Source organism: Cydia pomonella, chromosome 13, assembly GCF_033807575.1.
Source record: "Cydia pomonella isolate Wapato2018A chromosome 13, ilCydPomo1, whole genome shotgun sequence".
NCBI lineage: Eukaryota > Metazoa > Arthropoda > Insecta > Lepidoptera > Tortricidae > Cydia > Cydia pomonella.
Window position 1 is genome coordinate 8218106 of NC_084715.1, and position 26601 is coordinate 8244706.

At 37.4% G+C, this 26601-nt stretch overlaps 1 protein-coding gene across 1 annotated transcript in view; it reads left to right on the forward strand.

Moving 5' to 3' along the window:
* Positions 1-26601, forward strand: part of LOC133524099 (uncharacterized) — a 171866-nt gene that overhangs the window by 68550 nt on the left and 76715 nt on the right. The window contains exon 23 of the mRNA XM_061859943.1: positions 14754-14844. Coding sequence (XP_061715927.1) covers positions 14754-14844 — 91 coding nt within the window. The remainder of the gene's footprint in view (positions 1-14753; positions 14845-26601) is intronic.

Sequence of the window (26601 nt, forward strand, 5' to 3'; positions counted from 1 at the left end):
AATGTGTTGAAATAAAAGGTGTTAATAGAAGTGTCACGAAACATTATCAGACTCAGCCATTTTTACAATAAATTAATATGTAAAACAAATCATGAAACCTTGCATGTAGCATTTCATCAGGCGTAATCGCGTAAAAAACCATCAACGGATTACGCAATTTACACATTACGCATACTTTGCAGTGGTAGGCGCATATTTTTTACATGTTCATTTTACAGCTGGCGGACATTTCATGCTCCGCGATAAAACCGGCTGACGGTTTTTTTAGTTTAAAACAGCATCTAAGACAAAGTATCAGCCGGGAGGCGATGACTGACGAAATATGCTCCTGGCCCGCGGTCTAATCAGCCTTCGATCTTCTTTTGTTTCAAATTTATTCACAATAAATGTCTACTCTATTGATATGATATGATATAGTGAATATACGTTCGTTTTTTTTTTGACATGACGTACCTGACAATTATGACTTGTCAAGTAATTTTTTGGTAGTTGTGTGTCCGCGAGAAGTGGAAAAAAAATGAAGCGAAAAAAAGAATAGTTTTTTTTTTCATCTAAGTTTAAGGACATGAAGGTTAGTAATAATATATATTTACATTATTAACCCCATTCTATCCTCCTCAATTCTGAATTTATTCGGTTTCATTCGCATGCTTGGTTTAGCTAAAAAAAAGTTTAAATATTACCTTGATTTTTTGACATTATTGTGAATAAATCTGAAACAAAAGAAGATCGAAGGCTGATATTAAGCATACAGTGTTCTTAGGTCCAGCCACTACTCCACCTTAAAGTATAACCAAATTCCTCGTGGGGGCCACTCTTATTAGCGTAGCCTGCTAGACCCTTTATGCGCAATCTCTGTCAATGTAAGCTTATTTTAATTTTACGCGTAACATACTAGTTATAGGTAATTCACTAAATCAGTTAGGGCTCGGATCGGTGTGGCATGAGCCAGCCATAACAAGCACCTCGTATGCAGGGCTCGTAAAATTACAAAGGTGCTATAAGTAATCGTATTTATGAACGCATAAAACAAAGAGCTTTCTCGCGTTGAATACTCTATGTCAACCGACCTCCAAAAAAAATACGATATTTACATAATGTTTCTTATCATAACAAATGTGGCTTTCAATCAATAATATAATTCTTAACATTCTAATTATTGTAATATTCTGTTCGTATAAAACCAATTTCCTCGTTTCATATCATTCGTACGGCTTTTTTGACTTGTGCATACCCAGGAAGAGAAGGTCCAGTAAGCCCAGTAGACGGTATCCGATTTGGTTTACAGCTGATCTTATAAGAGACATACAACGGAAGGCTTTTCTTCACCGAAAGTGGAAACAAACTGGAGAAACAGAAGCATATACCAGATTTTCCAAACTCAGAGCCGATATAAAGTCGAGAACATCAAAAGCCTATGAAAGCTATATTGGCAGTGTTCAGACCAACATCACTGGTAATCCTCGTGTTTTTTGGCAACATATTAACAACTTAAAATGTAAGGGTGGGTTTCAAAACCGAGTGTTATGCGATGGGAAGCCTTATGAGGGTGTAGAGGCGGCTCAGGCTTTCGCAAACTTCTTCTCGAGTGTCTTCCTTCCTTGTGTACCATTACTTGACCCCTCTAAAACCATTGAACAAGATCGGTCGAACACTGCTAATTTGATTCATATCGGCACAATATCCCTTCAGGATGTAAAATCTGGCATAGCTTGTCTGAAGCCTCAAAGCTCACTGGGTCCTGATGCTATCCCGGCGTACATTCTAAAGGGTTGCAAAGACTGGCTAGCACAACCTATATGTCACATTTTCAACCTAGCCCTACGTGCTGGGGAGTACCCGAGTCACTGGAAGGTAACACGGGTACGGCCGATTCCAAAGTCAGGCGAAGCAACCAAGGTTGAAAACTATCGTCCCATAGCGATTCTTTCCTCTATTGCAAAGTTGTTTGAATCTATCATAAACAACCATATAGCCTCCCAAGTGCAGCCCTATCTCTGTGACGCTCAGCATGGTTTTAGGCCTAGGCGTTCTGTCGAGACCAACCTTTTAACCCTAGTAGACTCTATCTCTGAGCATTTGGATAGGGGGATACAGGTAGACGTGCTGTACTTTGATTTTAAAAAAGCCTTTGATCGCGTAGATAACGATATACTACTGAGGAAGCTATGTAACATCGGTTTCTCGCCAAAACTGCTCCGGTTTTTTGCGAGTTATCTACGCGATAGGCAGCAGTACGTGCAGCACGGATGCTTCGTCTCCGATTCCTACCATACTCGCTCCGGAGTAAGCCAGGGTTCAATTCTAGGCCCTTTTCTGTTCGGCGTTATGATCAACGACTTGGCGTCTCTCCCTGGATGTGCGCGATGTCTTCTTTACGCCGACGACCTAAAGCTTGTTTATGGTCTACAACAACTTTCTGACATTGAATCGCTCCAGGAAGATATTAACAGGGTATATGAATGGAGTATCTCAAACAAACTGATTTTTCACCCTGAGAAGTGCTCTGTGATGTCTTTTAGCCGATCTCGTAGTCCGCTAGTTGGTAATTACATGTTAGGAACGAAATTAATTAACCGCGTTGACACTATTAAAGACCTAGGTGTCATATTTGACCCGCATCTTAACTTTCATGCTCATATGAGAACCCTAGCTACCGAATGCTATCGGAGATTGGGATTTGTCATCCGTAACGTTCGTGATTTTGACAACACGATTGTTATCAAGATTGTTTATACCTCTCTAGTTAGGAGTAAACTGGAGGCAGCGTCTGTGGTGTGGAACCCCCATGAGGTCACTTACGCTTTGCTTCTGGAGAAAATCCAAAAGACTTTTCTAAGATTTTTATTTAAAAAAGTCTATGGGTATTATCCTTTCCTTTACCCGACAAAATATTTACTTGGAACTCTGGGTTTTAACTCCTTAGAAGTGAGGCGTAATTATGCACTTATGATCGGCGCGTGCAGAATATTACGTGGAGATTCAGACTGCCCTCAGCTGGTCTCACAGCTGGTACGCCTCCTCATCCCTTCTCTGTCCGTCGCAAAGTTCAATTTTAGGCCTCGTAATCGCGACTTACTTGCGGCTCCTAAAGCACGCACGAAGGCGTACAGGCAATCACCACTGGTTCGTGCTTTGCACTACATCAACGCACTTCTCCAGTCGGCTCCAGACTGCGATCTTTTTGCCAGTAATTGGAGGCAAATTTGTGAGCAATGCAAAAACCATTGTGAGGCAATGGATGACCGTCCGTCCTCAGTTAGTTATTAAGGTTCTCCTGTGTTTTGTAATTCTATTTTTATGTATAACACAATTTAATGATCTACCTACTTAGTCCCAGATTGTATTCTGTACCTGATGTGTATGCATTTATATACTTTCTGTCCAAAATTTCGCAGTGCATTAGTATATACTGTAATGCTGTGTAATTTTGTTGTTGTTAAAATAAAATAAAAATAAAATAAAATATTACCATTACTTTAACAGAACCATTACCTTATCTTATCTTATAACTTCGGGAGCCCATGCAGATACACTTCGACCCATAGTATTCTTTTGTGTAATTACCCACTTAAGAATGATAAACGCCCGTTACGAATTGACGTATATTACATTATCAAATTACAATTATTTCAAATTTTTTAATACGTCATTAAACGCTCTTCGTATACAGTATAACAACGCTTTCAGGGTGCTGATGGGACTACCTCGGTTTTGTAGTGCGTCGGGGATGTTCGCGGAGGCCAGAGTAGACTGTTTCTACACTACAATGAGGAAACGCTGCACATCCCTGGTGCGCAGGGTGCGGGCTAGTTCCAACGGCATCTTGAGAGCGTTTGCGGAGAGATTTGACTGCCAGTGCCTGAATCACTGTCATATGATTCACGTACTGGTGTCCAAGCCTCTCCAGAATAGGTTAAAATATGAGTAGATATATTTGACTTAATTTAATTTAGTTTAAGTTAAATTTTAATCTTACGTTTAAATATAATAAGTTAAATGTAATATGATCCTAAGTTGGTCGAAATAAATGAAGGAACCCTAAAAATTAAGTTTCTTCAAACAAAAACGTCACTTTTAATGCTGACAGTATTATTATTTATTTCCAAATATGCAAGTTTACAGTTCTAAGCCAAAACACTTACATATTACAATATAACATATCATTAAATTAAATTAAAAATATTAATTCATGCATGTAAACTATAATTTAAATCTTATTTCTAAATATAATAATTTTATATAAATTACATTACAATTACATTATATAGTGCTCTACAATTGTTAAGATACAGCTTAACACGTCTCACAAAAACACCCATACTATCGTGGAATATATCCGCATCAGCAACCTGCGCACTAATATATCAATTCTCCAGGAGCTCAAAGTTACACAAAGACTTTCGGCAATCGTTCACTCTCGCATCCTTATTAGCTACTACGGTCACGTTACGCGCAGGGAAGATGACGCGATGGAGAGGCTTATTGTTCAGGGCAGAGTGGATGGCACAAGACTCAGATTGCGGCCCTCAATGCAATGGACCGACCAAGGGAAAGCTCTCACCGGGTCACCTCTGAATCTGTGCGCGCGGCAGGCAATAAATAGAGAAGCATGGCGGGAAACAGCGAAAAAAGCCGTACAACGACCGCAATGACCACGACTACTCTGACAAGAGTATACGACTAAGAAGAAGAACCTGCGCGTACAAATTGTTCAGCAGCAGAAATGCTCTACTCGTCGAAGCATTATCACGCCGTCGAGTGCGCGCAACGCTCCGCGTGAACGGGTGCGGGCGTCGCCGCGGCTCCACCGCAGCACCACCTCTGCGCCTCAGAACAGAACGGGGACGTGCAGTCCTGTCTGGTCTAACATACCCGGATTGTCAACTCTATAATTGAGAAGATAGTAGTGCACTATGAGCAAGAACTTCCTTCTCAATTCCAGAGTCTCACCATAGCTGAAACAAATAGTGACGGATACATATAGGGGTAGTATCCATATTTACGTCTGTATATAAACCTAGTAAATTTTCGCTGTATTTTCTGTATACTTAGGATATATTTTGCTTCATGGGGATCCCTGACAAGATCCATATCGTATCAATAGCTAATTTTGGACGTATATCGAAGTTCGAATGAGGCCATTAATTAAGCAACATTACCTATATTTTTTAACTAGGCACGTGAACTTTACACACCAATGCCGTTCTTCGTTTTCTGCTTTCTTTGAATTAATTTGTATTTTTTTGCCTAATTTATTTTCACAACATCAGTTTGTAAAGGCTCTCTTTATTCGTCAGAAATCATTAAAAGAGTGGCAAAGTAATTTGATGCAAATTTGTTAGTTGTTTCCTCATGTTTGCTGATAGAAACGATGATATCGAATGAATTATATTTAATAGCGTTTATTTGGATTTCATTTGTAATATTCTACAAATAGTTTTCCCTCGTTTTCGTGAAGTGAATCATTTTAAAAGTGGAAACTTGCGAGGGTTTCGAGGCACGGCAGTCAGGCAAACTTTGCTACCGAGTGAAATACGAGATAGACTCTCGTATAAGTATATCGGATGGAAACTGCAAATACCACATGGCTACTGCATACTGTTCCTAGTGTATTACGAGTTTGACAAAAAAATCCCCGGTCACACAAAGTTCTCCCAGTGACAACACGGTGACTAGAAACTTTCTCTACAAAACGTGGACTGGTACTACAAAACCATACCAAAGCCAATACAGTTTAAGGTCAATTCGAACGTACATTTTCATATCGAAATGATGTAATTTTGAAATCAATCGCTCTAGCATTTCGCTTATACTTGTCCGTACTTGTATTGGTGTGAGCGAGACGGACGGGCGAAAGATAACAAAATAACATCACTTTGAATTCAATATGGAAGTTTGAATTAGTTGTCAAGTAACAATATGGGACTTTGTGTTTTATTGTATTGGAGAATTTACTACTGAAACTAGCTGTATAGTTTGGCCTCATGCCAGGACAAAGCTACTTGACGATTCTTAGCAAGTCATAAAGTTATGTCACTTACCCCTAACTAGATGCCGCATATTATTGAATTTATATTAGAGGAACACGAAGGACTTGAACCTGTGACCTCTGCAATCCGTGCAGTGGTCTTAACCAATTGAGCTACGGAAGCCACCAGAACCTCACAAATTTTTCCTTTCCCTCCCTTATGTATGGTACACGCCTTTGGCTGTAAGCGACATCTTCCGAAATTACATCTTTTAACAGGATCGGAGTCTGTATGAGAGTCAGAGAGGAGTTGTATTGAGAATTTACCAATAACAATGTGCTAAACCATATTAAAGCAATTATTTAACAAGCAGATACGTCCAAAAAACAGTTAAGTAATACACATAATTAATGAAATTATGAAGATATTAAGCTTCTGCCTGCGACTTCATCTGCGTGAAGATAGAATGATGATGATGTTTGATTAAAACTATCAAATTACATCTACAGTTGTGTGCAATATAATTGTAATTTTGTATCTTGCCTATTATTTTCAATTAAAGCTTTACATTATAAACCCATGTTATCCAGAAAAAATAAACTTTTCTGTAAGAAGATCTTCATCTCAAAGTGTACTAGTAGTCCATCATTTGGACTTTGTTGTTGTTTTGACGAGGGTGCGTAGTGTTGTTAGGGTCGGCAACGCGCATGTAACTCCTCTGGATTGGATATGTCAATATCAAAAGTGATGTTTCTTCAAACAAAACCAGTCGTCATAACCAGCGGCGGTATCATGGTCGCATTTTTATCACTTGTCATGTCTTGTGTCACTTTCGCACTAACATACTTGTTAGAACGTGACAGACATGATGACAGATGATAAAACACCGACCATATTAGCCCTACAGAGCCCGTATATTTCATGCCGTTGACGCAAAAATGACGGTTTTAACATATAGAGAGCTGTTATTTTACAACACTACGAATTTAGATAACTTACCTATTGACGCGTAGAAAAATAAATACTTGTTACGTAAAATACACTACTAAAGATCAATAATATGAATTATTTAATAAAATAATAGTCTTCATTTAGTTGAGTGACAGTCAGATGAAAGTCTGTTCTGTTAACTAAAGAGGTTGAGAAATGATTAATTATTACGAAAATACTAATTGGAATCATACTTTATGTAGCGTGACGTCATTTTTCCGTCACGGCATGAAATGTACGGGTCCTGGTCATAAACGTATCTTAAAGTTCGAATCTGGCCGATTATTTCTGCGAAGCGTGTCGTGACTCCGGGGGTCTATTTTACGACGCTGAAAATTGACATCCGACACTGATAATTTCTGGGTCGATAAGTAACGAGGGTAATTACCATAAAAAGTTGCTTGCTGGACTGGCAATTTACGGCGATTTGTCGTTGCCGGGTGACAAATTACACACAAAGTTAAAATTAATGGAATCAGTCGATCAGGTTTGTTTTAAGGATCAAATGCCAATATGTGAATGCGATGTGTGCGTGTGTGATGTTAAAGCAAACAAAAGTCAGAAATGGAACTCAACGTCTGACAAGCGTACTCTACTCGCGAAACACTCCTAACAACTCGTTAAGCAATCGTTTATGAGAAGCCGACTTGAAGTATGTATGGAAAACAAGGAAAATGCGGTTTTGTCGGTAAAATAATGCGTTTATGTTACCTATACCTATATAATATAGGAACCTATACAATATTTTTTATTAAATATAAGAAATCGAATGGAGCCATATTTTTCTCCTTTTTGAAAGTTAAACTTTGAGGTATAGTATTTTTTTATCCCATATGCGGAATATGTGCTTGGAGCGCAGCGCCTAATATGTGTGGTAAACGCTTCTATATGCAAAGTCCATAGAAGGTAGTCTATAAATTCTACGAAGACCTAAACTTTATCTATAATTCGTCGACACAGCTGAAAAGGACAAGTTTCATTTATATTATTACCTCTAAATCTTAGCCTCAGGCTAATCTCCACCCAGAATAGAATAACTTAGTGTTGTTATATACAAAGGGTACAGCAAGGTTATTAGGTATTAAATAGTAGCTTCTGCAAAGATCAATTTGCTCAACACTTGGCCTTAGCCTTAGCTTTTGTTCGAGTACACCTTGTCGAAGAATACAAAACGTCAGTTAGTAGTATTAAACAAACGGACACTAGTAAAAATAACCCAGTAGGATTCAACCCACATCAATAGATATGCCTTATTGGGGCTACGTAATTGGTAAAGTGGCCTACGTTTACCTATAACAATCAGATTTTTACGTTTAACTTTTCTCATTTGTCTAAAAATACAGAGATCAGGAAGAAATCATTTGTTTTGTTAAATGATGGCTTTTAAGCTTACACATAAATGTTATTTTTGGCACCTTCCTGAGGAAAATAAGATCTTTTTTATGGTAGTTGCTGTTGATACAGTCGGCATGGTGGATCAAACTACGCATTCTCTAATAGTTCAGCAATAATTTATGGGTGGCAAACGATACTAATGGTGCTTATTGTATTTATGAAGTTCATAAATTTCATCATACTTTGTTTTAAAGACATTTCCGGCATATATAATGTGGGTTCCCGTACAATCTGCTACAGATCTATTCTCACACCGCACCGTCTTCAAGACTTATTTTATTTTAACAACAAATGAATTTGCATTATACTCGAATAGGTTGATAGTAGGAGGGTCGAATGGAGATTAAGTAAACTCAAACATTGCCGAAAATGTATTGTATTCTTGGTTTACAAGTATAAAGAGCGCGGGTAAAACTAAACATAACTTATTTATAGGCTAATATTGCTTACATGCTATTTATACAATTACGTGCGTCGCATATTTATGTTGTAGGCAGTAACGTATAGTTACTGTTAATGTGTTAATTTAGGCATATAGTACGATACCAATTTATTATTATTGAATGAGAAAATGGGTGATGCATTTTGTTTTTAAATCCAACGCTAATATTTGGCTATTATTCGACAATGAAATTTAGACGTCAAAAATGTAAATCATAAAATGTGTTGAAATAAAAGGTGTTAATAGAAGTGTCACGAAACATTATCAGACTCAGCCATTTTTACAATAAATTAATATGTAAAACAAATCATGAAACCTTGCATGTAGCATTTCATCAGGCGTAATCGCGTAAAAAACCATCAACGGATTACGCAATTTACACATTACGCATACTTTGCAGTGGTAGGCGCATATTTTTTACATGTTCATTTTACAGCTGGCGGACATTTCATGCTCCGCGATAAAACCGGCTGACGGTTTTTTTAGTTTAAAACAGCATCTAAGACAAAGTATCAGCCGGGAGGCGATGACTGACGAAATATGCTCCTGGCCCGCGGTCTAATCAGCCTTCGATCTTCTTTTGTTTCAAATTTATTCACAATAAATGTCTACTCTATTGATATGATATGATATAGTGAATATACGTTCGTTTTTTTTTTGACATGACGTACCTGACAATTATGACTTGTCAAGTAATTTTTTGGTAGTTGTGTGTCCGCGAGAAGTGGAAAAAAAATGAAGCGAAAAAAAGAATAGTTTCTTTTTTCATCTAAGTTTAAGGACATGAAGGTTAGTAATAATATATATTTACATTATTAACCCCATTCTATCCTCCTCAATTCTGAATTTATTCGGTTTCATTCGCATGCTTGGTTTAGCTAAAAAAAAGTTTAAATATTACCTTGATTTTTTGACATTATTGTGAATAAATCTGAAACAAAAGAAGATCGAAGGCTGATATTAAGCATACAGTGTTCTTAGGTCCAGCCACTACTCCACCTTAAAGTATAACCAAATTCCTCGTGGGGGCCACTCTTATTAGCGTAGCCTGCTAGACCCTTTATGCGCAATCTCTGTCAATGTAAGCTTATTTTAATTTTACGCGTAACATACTAGTTATAGGTAATTCACTAAATCAGTTAGGGCTCGGATCGGTGTGGCATGAGCCAGCCATAACAAGCACCTCGTATGCAGGGCTCGTAAAATTACAAAGGTGCTATAAGTAATCGTATTTATGAACGCATAAAACAAAGAGCTTTCTCGCGTTGAATACTCTATGTCAACCGACCTCCAAAAAAAATACGATATTTACATAATGTTTCTTATCATAACAAATGTGGCTTTCAATCAATAATATAATTCTTAACATTCTAATTATTGTAATATTCTGTTCGTATAAAACCAATTTCCTCGTTTCATATCATTCGTACGGCTTTTTTGACTTGTGCATACCCAGGAAGAGAAGGTCCAGTAAGCCCAGTAGACGGTATCCGATTTGGTTTACAGCTGATCTTATAAGAGACATACAACGGAAGGCTTTTCTTCACCGAAAGTGGAAACAAACTGGAGAAACAGAAGCATATACCAGATTTTCCAAACTCAGAGCCGATATAAAGTCGAGAACATCAAAAGCCTATGAAAGCTATATTGGCAGTGTTCAGACCAACATCACTGGTAATCCTCGTGTTTTTTGGCAACATATTAACAACTTAAAATGTAAGGGTGGGTTTCAAAACCGAGTGTTATGCGATGGGAAGCCTTATGAGGGTGTAGAGGCGGCTCAGGCTTTCGCAAACTTCTTCTCGAGTGTCTTCCTTCCTTGTGTACCATTACTTGACCCCTCTAAAACCATTGAACAAGATCGGTCGAACACTGCTAATTTGATTCATATCGGCACAATATCCCTTCAGGATGTAAAATCTGGCATAGCTTGTCTGAAGCCTCAAAGCTCACTGGGTCCTGATGCTATCCCGGCGTACATTCTAAAGGGTTGCAAAGACTGGCTAGCACAACCTATATGTCACATTTTCAACCTAGCCCTACGTGCTGGGGAGTACCCGAGTCACTGGAAGGTAACACGGGTACGGCCGATTCCAAAGTCAGGCGAAGCAACCAAGGTTGAAAACTATCGTCCCATAGCGATTCTTTCCTCTATTGCAAAGTTGTTTGAATCTATCATAAACAACCATATAGCCTCCCAAGTGCAGCCCTATCTCTGTGACGCTCAGCATGGTTTTAGGCCTAGGCGTTCTGTCGAGACCAACCTTTTAACCCTAGTAGACTCTATCTCTGAGCATTTGGATAGGGGGATACAGGTAGACGTGCTGTACTTTGATTTTAAAAAAGCCTTTGATCGCGTAGATAACGATATACTACTGAGGAAGCTATGTAACATCGGTTTCTCGCCAAAACTGCTCCGGTTTTTTGCGAGTTATCTACGCGATAGGCAGCAGTACGTGCAGCACGGATGCTTCGTCTCCGATTCCTACCATACTCGCTCCGGAGTAAGCCAGGGTTCAATTCTAGGCCCTTTTCTGTTCGGCGTTATGATCAACGACTTGGCGTCTCTCCCTGGATGTGCGCGATGTCTTCTTTACGCCGACGACCTAAAGCTTGTTTATGGTCTACAACAACTTTCTGACATTGAATCGCTCCAGGAAGATATTAACAGGGTATATGAATGGAGTATCTCAAACAAACTGATTTTTCACCCTGAGAAGTGCTCTGTGATGTCTTTTAGCCGATCTCGTAGTCCGCTAGTTGGTAATTACATGTTAGGAACGAAATTAATTAACCGCGTTGACACTATTAAAGACCTAGGTGTCATATTTGACCCGCATCTTAACTTTCATGCTCATATGAGAACCCTAGCTACCGAATGCTATCGGAGATTGGGATTTGTCATCCGTAACGTTCGTGATTTTGACAACACGATTGTTATCAAGATTGTTTATACCTCTCTAGTTAGGAGTAAACTGGAGGCAGCGTCTGTGGTGTGGAACCCCCATGAGGTCACTTACGCTTTGCTTCTGGAGAAAATCCAAAAGACTTTTCTAAGATTTTTATTTAAAAAAGTCTATGGGTATTATCCTTTCCTTTACCCGACAAAATATTTACTTGGAACTCTGGGTTTTAACTCCTTAGAAGTGAGGCGTAATTATGCACTTATGATCGGCGCGTGCAGAATATTACGTGGAGATTCAGACTGCCCTCAGCTGGTCTCACAGCTGGTACGCCTCCTCATCCCTTCTCTGTCCGTCGCAAAGTTCAATTTTAGGCCTCGTAATCGCGACTTACTTGCGGCTCCTAAAGCACGCACGAAGGCGTACAGGCAATCACCACTGGTTCGTGCTTTGCACTACATCAACGCACTTCTCCAGTCGGCTCCAGACTGCGATCTTTTTGCCAGTAATTGGAGGCAAATTTGTGAGCAATGCAAAAACCATTGTGAGGCAATGGATGACCGTCCGTCCTCAGTTAGTTATTAAGGTTCTCCTGTGTTTTGTAATTCTATTTTTATGTATAACACAATTTAATGATCTACCTACTTAGTCCCAGATTGTATTCTGTACCTGATGTGTATGCATTTATATACTTTCTGTCCAAAATTTCGCAGTGCATTAGTATATACTGTAATGCTGTGTAATTTTGTTGTTGTTAAAATAAAATAAAAATAAAATAAAATATTACCATTACTTTAACAGAACCATTACCTTATCTTATCTTATAACTTCGGGAGCCCATGCAGATACACTTCGACCCATAGTATTCTTTTGTGTAATTACCCACTTAAGAATGATAAACGCCCGTTACGAATTGACGTATATTACATTATCAAATTACAATTATTTCAAATTTTTTAATACGTCATTAAACGCTCTTCGTATACAGTATAACAACGCTTTCAGGGTGCTGATGGGACTACCTCGGTTTTGTAGTGCGTCGGGGATGTTCGCGGAGGCCAGAGTAGACTGTTTCTACACTACAATGAGGAAACGCTGCACATCCCTGGTGCGCAGGGTGCGGGCTAGTTCCAACGGCATCTTGAGAGCGTTTGCGGAGAGATTTGACTGCCAGTGCCTGAATCACTGTCATATGATTCACGTACTGGTGTCCAAGCCTCTCCAGAATAGGTTAAAATATGAGTAGATATATTTGACTTAATTTAATTTAGTTTAAGTTAAATTTTAATCTTACGTTTAAATATAATAAGTTAAATGTAATATGATCCTAAGTTGGTCGAAATAAATGAATTTATATTATTATATTATATTATTAAGTCATTAGATTGCTCGTAGACTGATTACCGAATGACAATCATAATATTCCTTCGTCTGTGTTAGAAGATGGCGTATCTCGGTGGACCGGTAGTCTAGGCATTATGTTAAAGTTTAATCAGAAGTTTTTAGCCAATAATATGGTCTCTAGACAGTTTCTTCAAAGTTTCTGACTATCACGTCTCTTTCGATGTTATGAAATAATTTTATCGATAATACGATAATAAAGCCTAAGATGGCCCATGTTTATTTTTATTACTTATTTTTCTATTTTTGAATGTGAACTTGTTGAAAATTTGAACCCATTCACGCTTATTGAAATATTAAAGCAGGCAAGCTTAAGAACCGGGCTATCTTAGACGCGAGTATCTTATTTGTGTCCAACTGTACCAAGTCATAAAACGTGATGCTGTTGTTCTCTATAAGCTGATTAGTCTAAATCGTCGGAGACTCGCAAAATCCACAGTTAACAGTATTAAAATTATTTCAAGTCTTAGACGATATTGTTGAAGTGCACTCAAGCTCCAAGCAGCTCTCAAGGCAGGTTTTAAGTATTATTCAATATCTTCTCAAAAGTGATTTGGATGTTAGTGCTGACTATGAATAAAAGAATAAAGTAGGAACGTTTTTTTAACTTTCTTGATAGCAGGATTATAAACGATTGTTAATGGTATTAATATTCACTCGTCCGTTTTAAAAGAGGCTTCATGAGTTGTTTAAACACAAAAGTCTATAGTCTAGTTATATCATCATCATAATATTTAAGAGCCTGGTTCTTGTCGGTAGTAACCGCCATTCTGTTTTTTATTTAAATTATTTTTTTTATAAAAGAAGTTACATCGGTTATGATCACTTATCTGCCAAACTGCATAGCATGCAGCTGTTCTTCTCTCTACCTCTGTTTTGAGCTCCTTATACATCACTACGTTGATTTTCTCTTTGGCTTGGTCCATAAACGCTCGTCTCGGTCTTCCCCTGCTTCTCTTTTTTTTCAGTCTTTTGTTATATACTACTTATCAAGACAAAACTAAAATAAAGCCAAAAGAATTTTCATGTTTTTTCTGTAATGCGATCCTTATTAACGATACGTGTTTTAAACTTTATTTCATACATTACTTTCGTGTTCTATTTGTGTATTTTTTTCCTTCCTCATGGAATCGGTGGTACTGATACCAAAAATAAAATAGGCTGCGAAATGGTTTCTTGGGAGGAAAGGAGACGACCGATTCTCTATATGAATGTTATCCCCATTTCCCTCTCTGGATATTGACATAATGGAGAAAATAGATTATTAACAATAGTTATGAGTTTTTCGGAACTTATGTATAATACATAATTTGATATTTATCAATCGCTTCTCGGTGAAGTAAAACATCATGAGGAAACCGGACTAATCCCAAGAAGGCCTAGTTTCTCCTCTGGGTTGATAGGTCAGATGGCAGCCGCTTTTGTAAAAACTAGCGTGTACGCCAATTTTAGGATTAAGTGAAAAACGGGCTCCAGGTTCCCGTGAGCTGTGGCAATAAGCCTGGACAAATGCAAGGAAGGAAAAGAAGAATTTTTCCATAAATTCCTAATAATATTTCCCGCATTTAGGGAATTCTCCGTAACTTGCATATTCTCTACTACCGCCTGGTATTAACTGATATGGATATAGTAGGTATTTGTTGTCTACAGATGGAGACATATCCATGGGACAACACCAATAAACCCACTTCACCAGACGAGTGTTTTGAGGCCGAAGATCGCAAGAGAGCCATAGTGCAAGGTAATCTTTCTCTTACTCATTTCTCCTCGTGTTATGCTCAAAAGGGAGTCAAAGTGTGTTAATAGTCCTGTTCGTTTGACGACCTTAGATCGAGAAAACTGGTGCAATGCAAACCGTACATGCCGTACACTTGACTTAACTTATTGTTAGCATCCACAAAGAGGGCACCTTCGACAAAATTTACACACAGCATTTGTGTGTACTTGTTGTGTACCATATTAAGTGCTGTGGTGGGAATTAGTAAACTGTAATCCATAACAGTTTATTCAAACTTGCATGATTTTTATAAACGATTGGTACTGCAGTAGGGCTAAGATGGTCGGTTTTTATCATCCCTAAATAATGACCTGTCACGTTCTAATAAGTACGTTGATGCATGACATGACAAGTGATAAAACATGACGAATCTATAAGGGTTCCGTTTTTTGCCATTTGGCTACGGAACCCTAAAAAGCGACCATGAGACCACCTAAAATTAAATAAAAACTTATACAAATTTACTTGAGCAGAATGATGTGAACTTTGGTTTCAAAAGTTATAAACAAGCACCCGCCCGAGTGACCCCTACCTTAAGTGAATTTTATGTCTAAAAAAGTTGACTTAATAAGTTGCTTAAGTTTTTTCCTCCATTTTGCCATAATTTTCCCAACTTACCTACATATATTCCTAGAAAACTGTAATAGAATATGAATTGGATTGGCAACGAAGCTTTTCCTTTTAAGAGGGAAGAATAGCATAGCGAAATAACGGTATTTGTTATATGAAATTCCATTTCGGGAGAAAATGGTTTCCACTAACTAAATCTTAACAAAACACTTTGATTTTGATGTCGTTCGCTTCAGCATAATACATTCTAAGTTTATAGGTTTCGCTTTTAAAAATAAAATTGTTTTGCAAATTTTGAAAGAAAGGAAAACCTATAAACCTAATTTTTTGTGTCAATAACATACTAACAAATCATGGAGAATGGAAAATATTTAGAAGTGGAAAAACGTTTTTCCTTTTTGTATGGACGATCACGTCGTATACTTCCCTCTTAAGAAACCAGTACATCAAGTTTCTTATAAACTACTTACATATATTTCTGCTAAGTACTACTCGCAAAAATAGTGAACTAATAGGATTCAGTACCCCTAGTGTAACTGTATTCGACAGCGAAACGTGACGTACGCGTTTGCGTTAAGTGCCATTTATGGCACCAAGGTCATCGCCAACAGAACACTTTGATTCAGCAGCAAACATTTTGGTCATTACATGGCTTTGAAAATTCGAAGTGAGTACTGTGCCTGCGGGACAAAAGGCATACATGTATTTAGCTAGCTAGCTAGACTGAGCGTTGTAATCGTTATGAACTACGTAGTTATTGCTTAGAAAATAATGCAGTAGCTAAAAATATACACTAGGGATTGATCAAATAGGACAGTTTTGTGGTTAATATGATGGCAAAAATTCTATTCATATTCGATTTTATCGTTAATAGATGCTGCTAGAGGATCGGTATAGACCAGCGCCATCTCGTGATTTAATTTATTACTGGCTCTGCAGCCCCCTCCCTTGTGATCGCTCACCTCTGGCCTCCTAATGAGTTTCTTGAAAAATCGAATTACTTTCTAGTTAATGAGGTGTTGTGTTTACGTTTTCTTTTCTGAGGGCGAGAATGTTTCAGAAACGGTACTTCATCATAATTTACCTTGAAGTAAGTAACCGTCTTAGACGTTATTACCTCTTAACATTAACTTTAGGTACTATATCTTAGTTATAGCCCTTAGGGTGACGAAACTTATCCCTGTTTTGGAAGTTCTGTTCTTAAGACTCCTATAGAGTTTTTGAGGTTTTTTGTAGAAATCTAAATCTATTGTATGTACGAGTATATAACATGTTGCATGTTGTATGTATTGTTGTAGTGAAGGGTCGTCATACATAAAAATGCAAAAAACAAGAACCTTGAGCATTCTGAATGGATTTTCGTGAAATCTTTTGCATTGTATTAAAAAACTTACGGCACTTCACTAAAAGACAGTGTAATGAAATTCCGGGATGATGAAAAAATGTGACGTTCCTAGGGAAAGGTACATTATGGCGGTCGGCGCTTACGGTGTTATTATTATTAATAACGCTACAATATTAATTCAGTACTACGCGACGTAAGATGGTTCGTCACTAATAAATAAATAAAAGACGCATAGGTAGTGTGTAATATAGAAAGTGATAGCCAGCGAGGTAATTTATATATTATTATTATAGTTATTAAAACCGTTCGTGGCACTATTTATAAGAAAATGTGACCGCGGCCGGCAAAACGTCCCACTTTGTCGCTTGCCATAAGGACGCATTGACAGGTTATTCGTATACAGATACAAGCAAATCTTGTCCTAATGGCAAGCGACAAAGTGGGACGTTTTGCCGGCCGCGGTGATAAATATTTTCTATTTTATATTTCTGTTACGTACAGTCAGCGTCAAATACTTCGTAGCAGTCAAAGTGGCCTAATAGTTCGGTACACCAACTAAATATATGGTGTACCGAACTGTTTGGCTACTTTGGTTGCTACAAAGTATTTGACGCTGACTAATTCACGTCTGAAAATATCGATACGAAAAATGTTCCAAAAATATGTCATATGTATACACTACCTTAATATATGGGCAATAAAGTCGTGTATACATATTTTGGCGCAATTTTCCCCTATTCCACCTATCCCTACTGCGATATCCCCACCAGTGTGGACATATGGAATATTTTTCCATTTAGTTCTACTGGTAGGGATATTATTCCATTTATCCCTACTGAAATCCACTGCGGTAGGGACTCACGGAATTATTTCCAACTATCTATACTGGCTTCCCCCCTGGTGGGGACTCGCGGAATTATTTCCAACCATCTATACTGGCTTCCCCCCTGGTGGGGACTCGCGGAATTATTTCCAACCATCTATACTGACTGCCTACCTGGTGGGGACTCGCGGAATTATTTCCAACCATCTATACTGGCTTCCCCCCTGGTGGGGACTCGCGGAATTATTTCCAACAATCTATACTGACTGCCCACCTGGTGGGGACTCGCGGAATTATTTCCAACCATCTATACTGACTGCCTACCTGGTGGGGACTCGCGGAATTATTTCCAACAATCTATACTGACTGCCCACCTGGTGGGGACTCGCGGAATTATTTCCAACAATCTATACTGACTGCCTACCTGGCGGGGACTCGCGGAATTATTTCCAACTATATTAACAGGCATTTATATACATATAACGAAATAATAGAAACAAAACCAAAAGAATAGTTTTATTTATACACAGTTAACATGTTACCTCAGTTACCTTAACATATCTAAGAAATGGCCCACTGTTATATTTCCTGCCACTAATTGGTTTTGAGCATTCTCAATGAACTGATCTCGAAGTATGTATTTCATTCCTCTCTTTTTAGGTGCCTTTTTTTGTACGGTAATTGCCAAATAGGTGTTTCTATTAACAACAGAATTTTTGTACAGTTTTTTTAAAAGGGCATACAAACTAATTTTTCTGTTATTTTTATCGTTTATTTTAAAATGCCACGCTTCTGCGTAGTTATTGGTTCTGTGTCTATATCTGAATACACACCACTGTGCGATGAAGTTATCATTTTTGAGCCAAAATGTTTTAAAATAATGTTGGAAATCTTCCATTTTCAGTTCTCTTCTCATTTGCGATTCAATATAAGACCACCCTCCCTTGATTTTGTGAAAGGGCAGCAATGGCAACGCAGCTGATAGTGATATTATACGTCTCATTTCTTTATTTTTAGTTAATTTTAGCTCCTTGCCCATTTTCCATATAGCTTTTGTAAAATGATAATAACATCCGTCCTTTTTAATGCCTGGTAATACGTCCTCCATGGCCTTGGTAATAGCTGGTTCAAAATCTGCCATTATTTGCGCAGGATTCCAAGCTGGGATTGCAGATTTAAGAAGTTTAAACATGATTTTATATGTTTCTGTTTTCTTGTCTGGTAATAATGCATATATCGTCGGAATTATTAATGTTGACTCCATTGAACTTCCAAGATCGCAATGCATTGTTACCAGTTGGGTAAACGGTTTAGGGCAGATTTTGAATGTTCCGTCTAGAAAAAAAACTTTACGCTCCGTCAACAAATCTTTTGCCCACTCACCCCCAAATATAATTATTCGTACGCCATTGTGATGATAATCAGCAATGAGGAATTTGTGATATGCAGGAGGTACTTCTAATTCTTGCAAGTTGTTGAAAAACATTTTCCTTGTTCCTGCAACTTTGTTTCTGTGGTTGTACATTGCTGATTTAATATTTTGGAATTGCGGAATATTTCCTACCAAGTCTAACCCGTCGTCTTCAATCCCGGCGACGATGTTTTCAAATATTGTCGGAACCGGAATCTCAGGGCTTGCAGCAATTTCTTTTTTACAATTACTTAGGCGTATGTCAATTTCATTTTTCGCTACGTCTTTCAAACACCATGACGAATGAGCCACTTCTTTTAAAATAGTCCGCTCCTAGAATAAAAAGGTTTACATTACTTTACTTATAGGAAGCGTACAAGTAACTTATTGAGTCAAGCAAACAAACAATTAAAAACCATAACGAAATAAGATGAAACGGAGTTCATAAAAACTTACTTTAATTGTTACCGATCCGACACATTTTGTACTTTTAGTCTTTACACACTTCCAGTATTCGGCATTTTTGTAGATTTTTTTACGGTGATATTGATAACCATCGCTAAGTAATACTTCGCCCCGACCCCTTTGTAATATTATTATTTCCCTAGGCATTGTACATAAAATGCGTGTTTCTATAAATACAAATTTCCATTAAACGATATGACATCTGTCAGTATGTGAATTATATTATTGTTTATCTACTTTTAAATGACGTACTTGTATTACTGGCCATATTTCTTTATCAGCACTTACTTGAAACCTTTTTATTACCTACTTATATAAATTAGAGTGTTTATTTCGCGTCATCGTCAGTTAAGTCTAATATGTAGAGTAAAACTGATATCTGAAATATCTAAACATACATATATTAACTCTTTTGGCCCTTACTTATTTGCACTAATCATGAAAAACCTGTTGAGATGGGTTGGGAATCTAAATTTCAACTTTCTAGCTATCACGGTTCTTGAGATACAGTCACATGTCAGACGGACGGACAGACGGACAGCGAAGTCTTAGTAACAGGGTGCCGTTTTTTTTGTATCCCTGCCAAACAGCAAGTAAAGTCGGGCTGAGTGGAGAAAATTCCATATTGCCCTACCAAACAGCAATTAGGTAGGGCTAAGTGGAAGAAATTCCATGTATCCCTACTAGGGGGAAAGTGATTGGGCTAAGTGGAAGAAATTCCATGTATCCCTACTAGGGGGAAAGTGATTGGGATAAATGGAATAAATTCCATCTTGCTCTACCATTAAAAACTGGGAGGGACAGATGGACAACTCGATTCCATGTATCCCTACCAGTAGAACTAAATGGAAAAAATATTCCATATGTCCACACTGGTGGGGATATCGCAGTAGGGATAGGTGGAATAGGCGCTTTTTTCGTATCAATATTTTCAGACGTGACCGTACGTAAGACCTTTCTAGGAACTGTTGCGTGCAGTACTGAAGCTTACTGCATTTACTAATTACACAATTCTAGTTTCCACCTAAAGTCAGCTTGCTAGTTTTACTGCTTGCCTAAACCTCGCTTGATAGTCCCGACAGCCAAGTCTGGCTGAGTGCGGTGTCAGATTACTTGGCAAATAGTCTTTGCTAAGTTAACTTATAATTGTTTATGTTGAACTAATGTTAATATTTTGTAATTCTACACTAAACATAACCAATATTAGATTCACGACGTTTTGAATTTATTGAAGAAAATTAATTTTCCTTTGCACTTAAAACGCTTTGGTTTATAACTACGAGTAGGTACATATATTTCTTGATCTGATTTTACTTAGTTTTTTATTATAAATAAAAATTAAATATCATTTATTTTCAAGCAACAAAGGCCCTTATATACCTTACAAACTAACATACATATAATAATAAAAATCTTAAAATATAAAATCATTTTGACGACGCAGTTGTTGGTTTTATGTGGAGCGAGATTTCTGCCTGTCATTGTCATCCGGCAGACAGCGAAGTAAAGTATAATATTATATTTGTGCGGCTTCGTTATGTGAAATACTGTTGCAGGTCTATTAACTTCTTATCGACAATAATACACACATCTATATAGTATGTATATGTTTGTCCCATGCGACATTTATTTAGAAGCTTCTATCTTTATGACGTTGTCACAAAAACACTTCACATGTTTCCGTTGAACCCGTGTATAAGTAGAATAGACTTTATCCTCAAAGCCATTGTTTTCAAATGACGCACAATATGATATTGAAAAACTTATTGACTGCGTGCGCTCTCTCGCTCTGGAGTGCGGGCTCAATTATTCGAGTGTGACCCATTGATGTCCGATAATGAATTGGTGTGTTTTTTTGTTTTTTGTTGAATTTTAGGTCCTGAATATGGGCTTTGTATGGAGTTGAATAATACAGTTGTGCTCAAGGCGCCTCTAAGGCCATAAAACTGGCGGATTGAAATCGCTCTAACGTTATTGCAAACGAGGGAGATACAGCCAGAAGGTTAAGAGTTACCTCGTACAAAATAGTACATTACGATACAAGTGCGAAAAATTACCTATTCGCACATGTATCGTACAACGTTTTACAGTACATATGGCCCTTTAAATGTTCGACACAGTAACGTAATATGCTAATATTCGCACTAGTGCGGTAAAGTAGCACCATATAAGTACTGTAAATATTATTATTATTAAAAATATATTTATATATAATTATTAAATATTGGCTTACTATTTACCCTTTTTAAGACATAATGGTGTCAGGACTCATGCAAAATTGAACCCTATCACTTTAAAATAAAGTTTAAAATCATATTCCCTCTGCTTTATAAAGGCTCTGTCATTTTGACTTAGGTACCTATTTGTAAGAAAGGCTTGTAAATTATACCACGTCTAACTTTTATTAAAATCGAATAATATTAACAAAAGTGTTGTGTTCTATATCAGTAAAAGTAAGGAATGAATAAAAAACCTAGTATATATTAGTGTAATATAAACATTAAACATTGAAATTAGAATATGTCTAACTTGATTCTTTTTAACAAGCAGAAACGTCCGCGAGTTGCTCGAAGCTTAGCTTTAATTCCCCTAGATCCTGAGGGTGGAAAGATTCACCGGCTATGGATGAGGTCTTGGTTGCTCAGTTGGCAGAGCGCTAGAGTATCGATTCAGAGGCCGTGAGTTCAAAACTCATCTAAGGCGATAATTTTTCCACTTTTAAATTTATCGAACTAGTGAAAGTACAAACAGAAGTGAATATCGATTTAAACATAGAGGAGGAGTACCTTCTGTGTTTGTCATAATATTCTGATTAGGTACGTATACCATCAGATAAAGTAATGGGTTATCTATAATGACAAAAGGTTATCGTAGTGGATATCAAGGTTAAATATTTAATCTTCTGTGTGTCACAACTAACATAAATTTCGTGTATACCTTCTGAATTCGGGTGTGGTACATTACTGCGGTCTGGTGACTTAGGTAATGTTTATTTTGTACTGCGCAGCGTCAGATTGCATTTCTGCAAATAACATCTTGCGGTATTTGTACAAGCGGATTATAAATATGAGTTCTAGAGACTTGATGCTACAGACAGTTACGAAGTGTTTGTTAGATGTGGACCCGGGTACGTCCTTAAACTACGTCCAAAAGAGAGGTATGGGCATTGCGAATGTCATCTCGCTTTGTGTGGTAGGGCACAGCACAGCGGATGTCATTCCAGATCTAGAGCAGAGCCCAACTGGGGAAGTACCTCTACCTTACAGAACAGCAGCCAAATAACACTAGACCCTACTCATAGTGTTGTGTTCCTGCCGGTGAATAAGGTTGCCAGAGCTCAACGAGGGGGGGCGGGTTTAGGGTCGGCAACGCACATGTAACTTCTCTGGAGTTGCAGGCGTACATAGGCTACGGACACTGCTTACCATCAGGCGGGCCGTATGCTTGATTGCCACCGACGTAGTATAAAAAAAAATGTATGTTTTCATATTAGGTTTTAGGTGCGCTGCGTTTCTAGCCTCGTAAAGCCCCATATAGGACTTATTCAGTTCGATAAAATTTAAATCAGATTCAATTGGAACAGAGTTGTTTTGTATCGTTCCATTTGCAAATGAAATAAAATCAACTATAGGTTCAAAATTCACTGGCAAATTTTGGATTTTTGATTTGTATGTGTGGGCCTTAGGATGCTAGAGGCGGATTCTAAGGTTATATTGGTAACTTGTTTTGTTATTGTTATGACACGTGCGACTTTGACACCACTCGTAGGTTTGAGCGCAACAATATTCACGAGCGAACGTAACATCAGAATCATAAATTTATAACCACAATATGATTAAGAAGGTTAGCTGGAACAGATCCATTTTAGGGATAAGTTCGCTTTTGTACATAACATTTATTTTTTGTTTACTTTTGTATGTTAACCTGTATGTGCAATAAAGTAACATACATACATATACACACATGATTTAAAGTATTAATGCTACCCTAGTGTTGCTGGCGTAGCATATACCGGGTGTCCGGTAATTACTGGATAACCTTCTAACCACCGCACCGAAGTATGAATAAAAATCCGAGGTGACAACAAAAAAACTTAAAAAAAATGTTTTCACCACACCAACTGGTACTTAAAGGCCCTCTTGATTGTGAATGAGAAATTTTCATTTTATCCACATGTGGGGCAAAGTAAACAGATGCAAATTTTGAGTTGTTTTCTTATGTTAGCTTGTAGAATTGACTTTTAAATGATACATTTTTTTGATTTGATTTGGTTTTTTTGGTATTTCATAGTTGTTGTGGTGAAAAATTTTGTTTCACTCGGAGACAAAGTTTGTTTAACCCTCGTGCCTTGTAACACTCGCAACGCTCATGATTCTACTTCACGAAACACGCGCTACGCTTGGAATCTTTCGGGTATCTAGAAGCACGGCCGTGCCCCCGCCAAGACGAGACAAAGGGCAAAAGGCAGTGCCTATCGTTTTTAATTTTCATTTTCATTTCATTTTATATTTACATCTTTACAAATAAAATTGCCATTTGGCCACGGAACCCTAAAATGGCCTAGATGGTCATTAAAGTGAAGTAGAGTGCTGGCTATTGAAAATACAGAAAATAGATTATCTCGAAAACCACAAAACTTTTCCTAGGCCTAAAAGTCCATTTTCTGGGCTCCCTAAGGCGCCCTGTCAGTGGTAAGAAGATTGTCCATAATTACCGGACAGCCTGTATAACAAGAAAAGAAAGAAGTTCTATTCAGTTCTTTAAAAAAGAAAACGTTAAATTTTTTAATGAATTATTTGTTAGTATTTACTTTCCCGTAATTTAAACAGTAGACCTATTGTCCTTGTAAGCAAGTCTTTAAAATCTATTTGTTAAACAGATTACCTTCGGTGACAAACTTTATTCAATTAAAAGTTTATCGAGCCTCAACCCTGAACACAGGCGAAGGAATAATTTAATACTACAAAGAACGACTAAAAAAGAGGGCTATAATAAATTAGTACAGCTAATCTTAATATTCGCTACATACAGTCAACCAATTTGATTCCTAGGCCACTATAGAACCATGCCATAATGACTTCTACGACAGTGCTTATTGAGTGATGCGTGTCAAGTATCTAGTAGTTAAAGCGACAAGGTTCTATAGTGGCCTAGGATTCAAAGTGGTTGACTGTACATAATGAGTATAATGAATTTATGACAATACTGTGACATAATAATATAGCCAGACAAATATACCTAAATTGCCCGTAGAATATCTACTTAGTTATTATACAGTTTAGCACAGTGTTTTCGAATCTCTCAGTAAATCAAACTATATATTGCTACTAGGTACTAAAACCAAAGTTGAAGCTAGTTCTATCCTGAACTCAAACGTGCTTTATTTACAATGAACTCTTGTTAGCTGGCTGTTGAAATAGCTCAAATAGTTCTTGTTCTCTATTAAAATTTCAATCATGCTTTAAGACGAATAGCGCAAAGTTTCTAAATTATTGGCTGCCGTAACCGCAGCTCTGAGGCTGGATAGTTTCTAATAAATAATTAGTGGCAAGTTTTATGATCTGGTCCTTTCTATCCTTTTCGTGGTATGCCACGACGCTAGGCTCGATTTTGTGGGATCCATGAGGTTGCTGTTATAGCCTATAAGACTTACCTTTTTACGGTAGACGCGTTTACTGTCCAGCGCTCTTCCATTTTTAAGTTGTCCGCTGTGTGGGATACGTCAGCTATAGCTGATATAGCCATAGGCTATTGACTAACTCGCTCGAAATACTACAAACATTGTTGGTCAGTATTTGACGATCTGTCTGGCTTAGTGGATAGTGATCCTGCCTATGAAACCGATGGTCCCGGGTTCAAACGCCGGTAAGGGAATTTATTTGTGAGATGAATAGTTGAGCACGGATATTTGTTCCTGAGTCATGGATGTTTTCTATATGTTACACATATTATATATATCGTTGTCCTCATAACACAAGCTTTATTGAGCTTATTGTAGGACTTAGTCAATTTGTGTTATAATGGCCTATGATAATTATTTATTTATTATTTTATTTCAACGCTACTTTGTTTATAAATGTAATACGTTTTCTGACAAAAATTACATTTTTGATACAAGATCTTATCGCCGAATGTACTTTTTTTCAACAGTCAGCATTTACTCATCGATACAATTCTAACAAACCCATACACAAACAGCTTGCGTTATTTTATCATAGAGATCCTATGACCACCTTCGATGTCCATCATGCGATCAGCTCCTGGTCCCGTAATATTGCATTGTCACCCAACTTACATATATATATATATATATATATATTTATATCACAATAAATCACACAAAGAACTTAAAACTAAGATACACCACTGAAACATGTTGGAAGAAGTTTATGCGTGGTGCAAATGGTAGGATATATTATGGTAGGAATGTGAAGTTTTAGATCAAACGAATAATGGGAATTGGATCTAATTTATCGGTGACTGCTTACTATCAGGCGGGCCGTATGCTTTTTTGCCACCGTGGTGACATAAAAAAAAATAGCTTGCAAGATTTGTCCCGAACAAACATATTATAAACAAACATTGCAAGTTAATTAAAAGCGTGAAATATTTATAGAAGATTTGTAAAGATCAAGCGACCGATGAAAGTGATGAAATACGACGTCCTTTTTGGAAAAGCGTTCAACCAAATTAAGGTTGCTTATTGAAAAGCAGATTCTACGAATCTGTGAGCGTATATTAATTTAGATTAAGTGCCTACAGAAGAAATAAATTATAATTTATGAGTCCTTACGTATCCATTCATTGACTTCGGATCAAACGAAACAAATCAGATTTAGTCGTCATTTTAAATGTTTGTGATATTGTCCAATTTGAATTTATTTCCAGATATACGTTCCAAAAATCAACTGTTTTGTTTTATCTTGCGTTTCGATAACTATCAAATGTTTTTAATTATATATTGTGTTTATTATTAACTGTCAGGATTAGGAAGTATCTCACAAAGAATGGGCTTAATCATTATTATTGTGTATATATACATACATTCCCAACCATAGGTGTATATAGGCTACGGATACTGCTTACCATCAGGCGAGCCGTATGCTT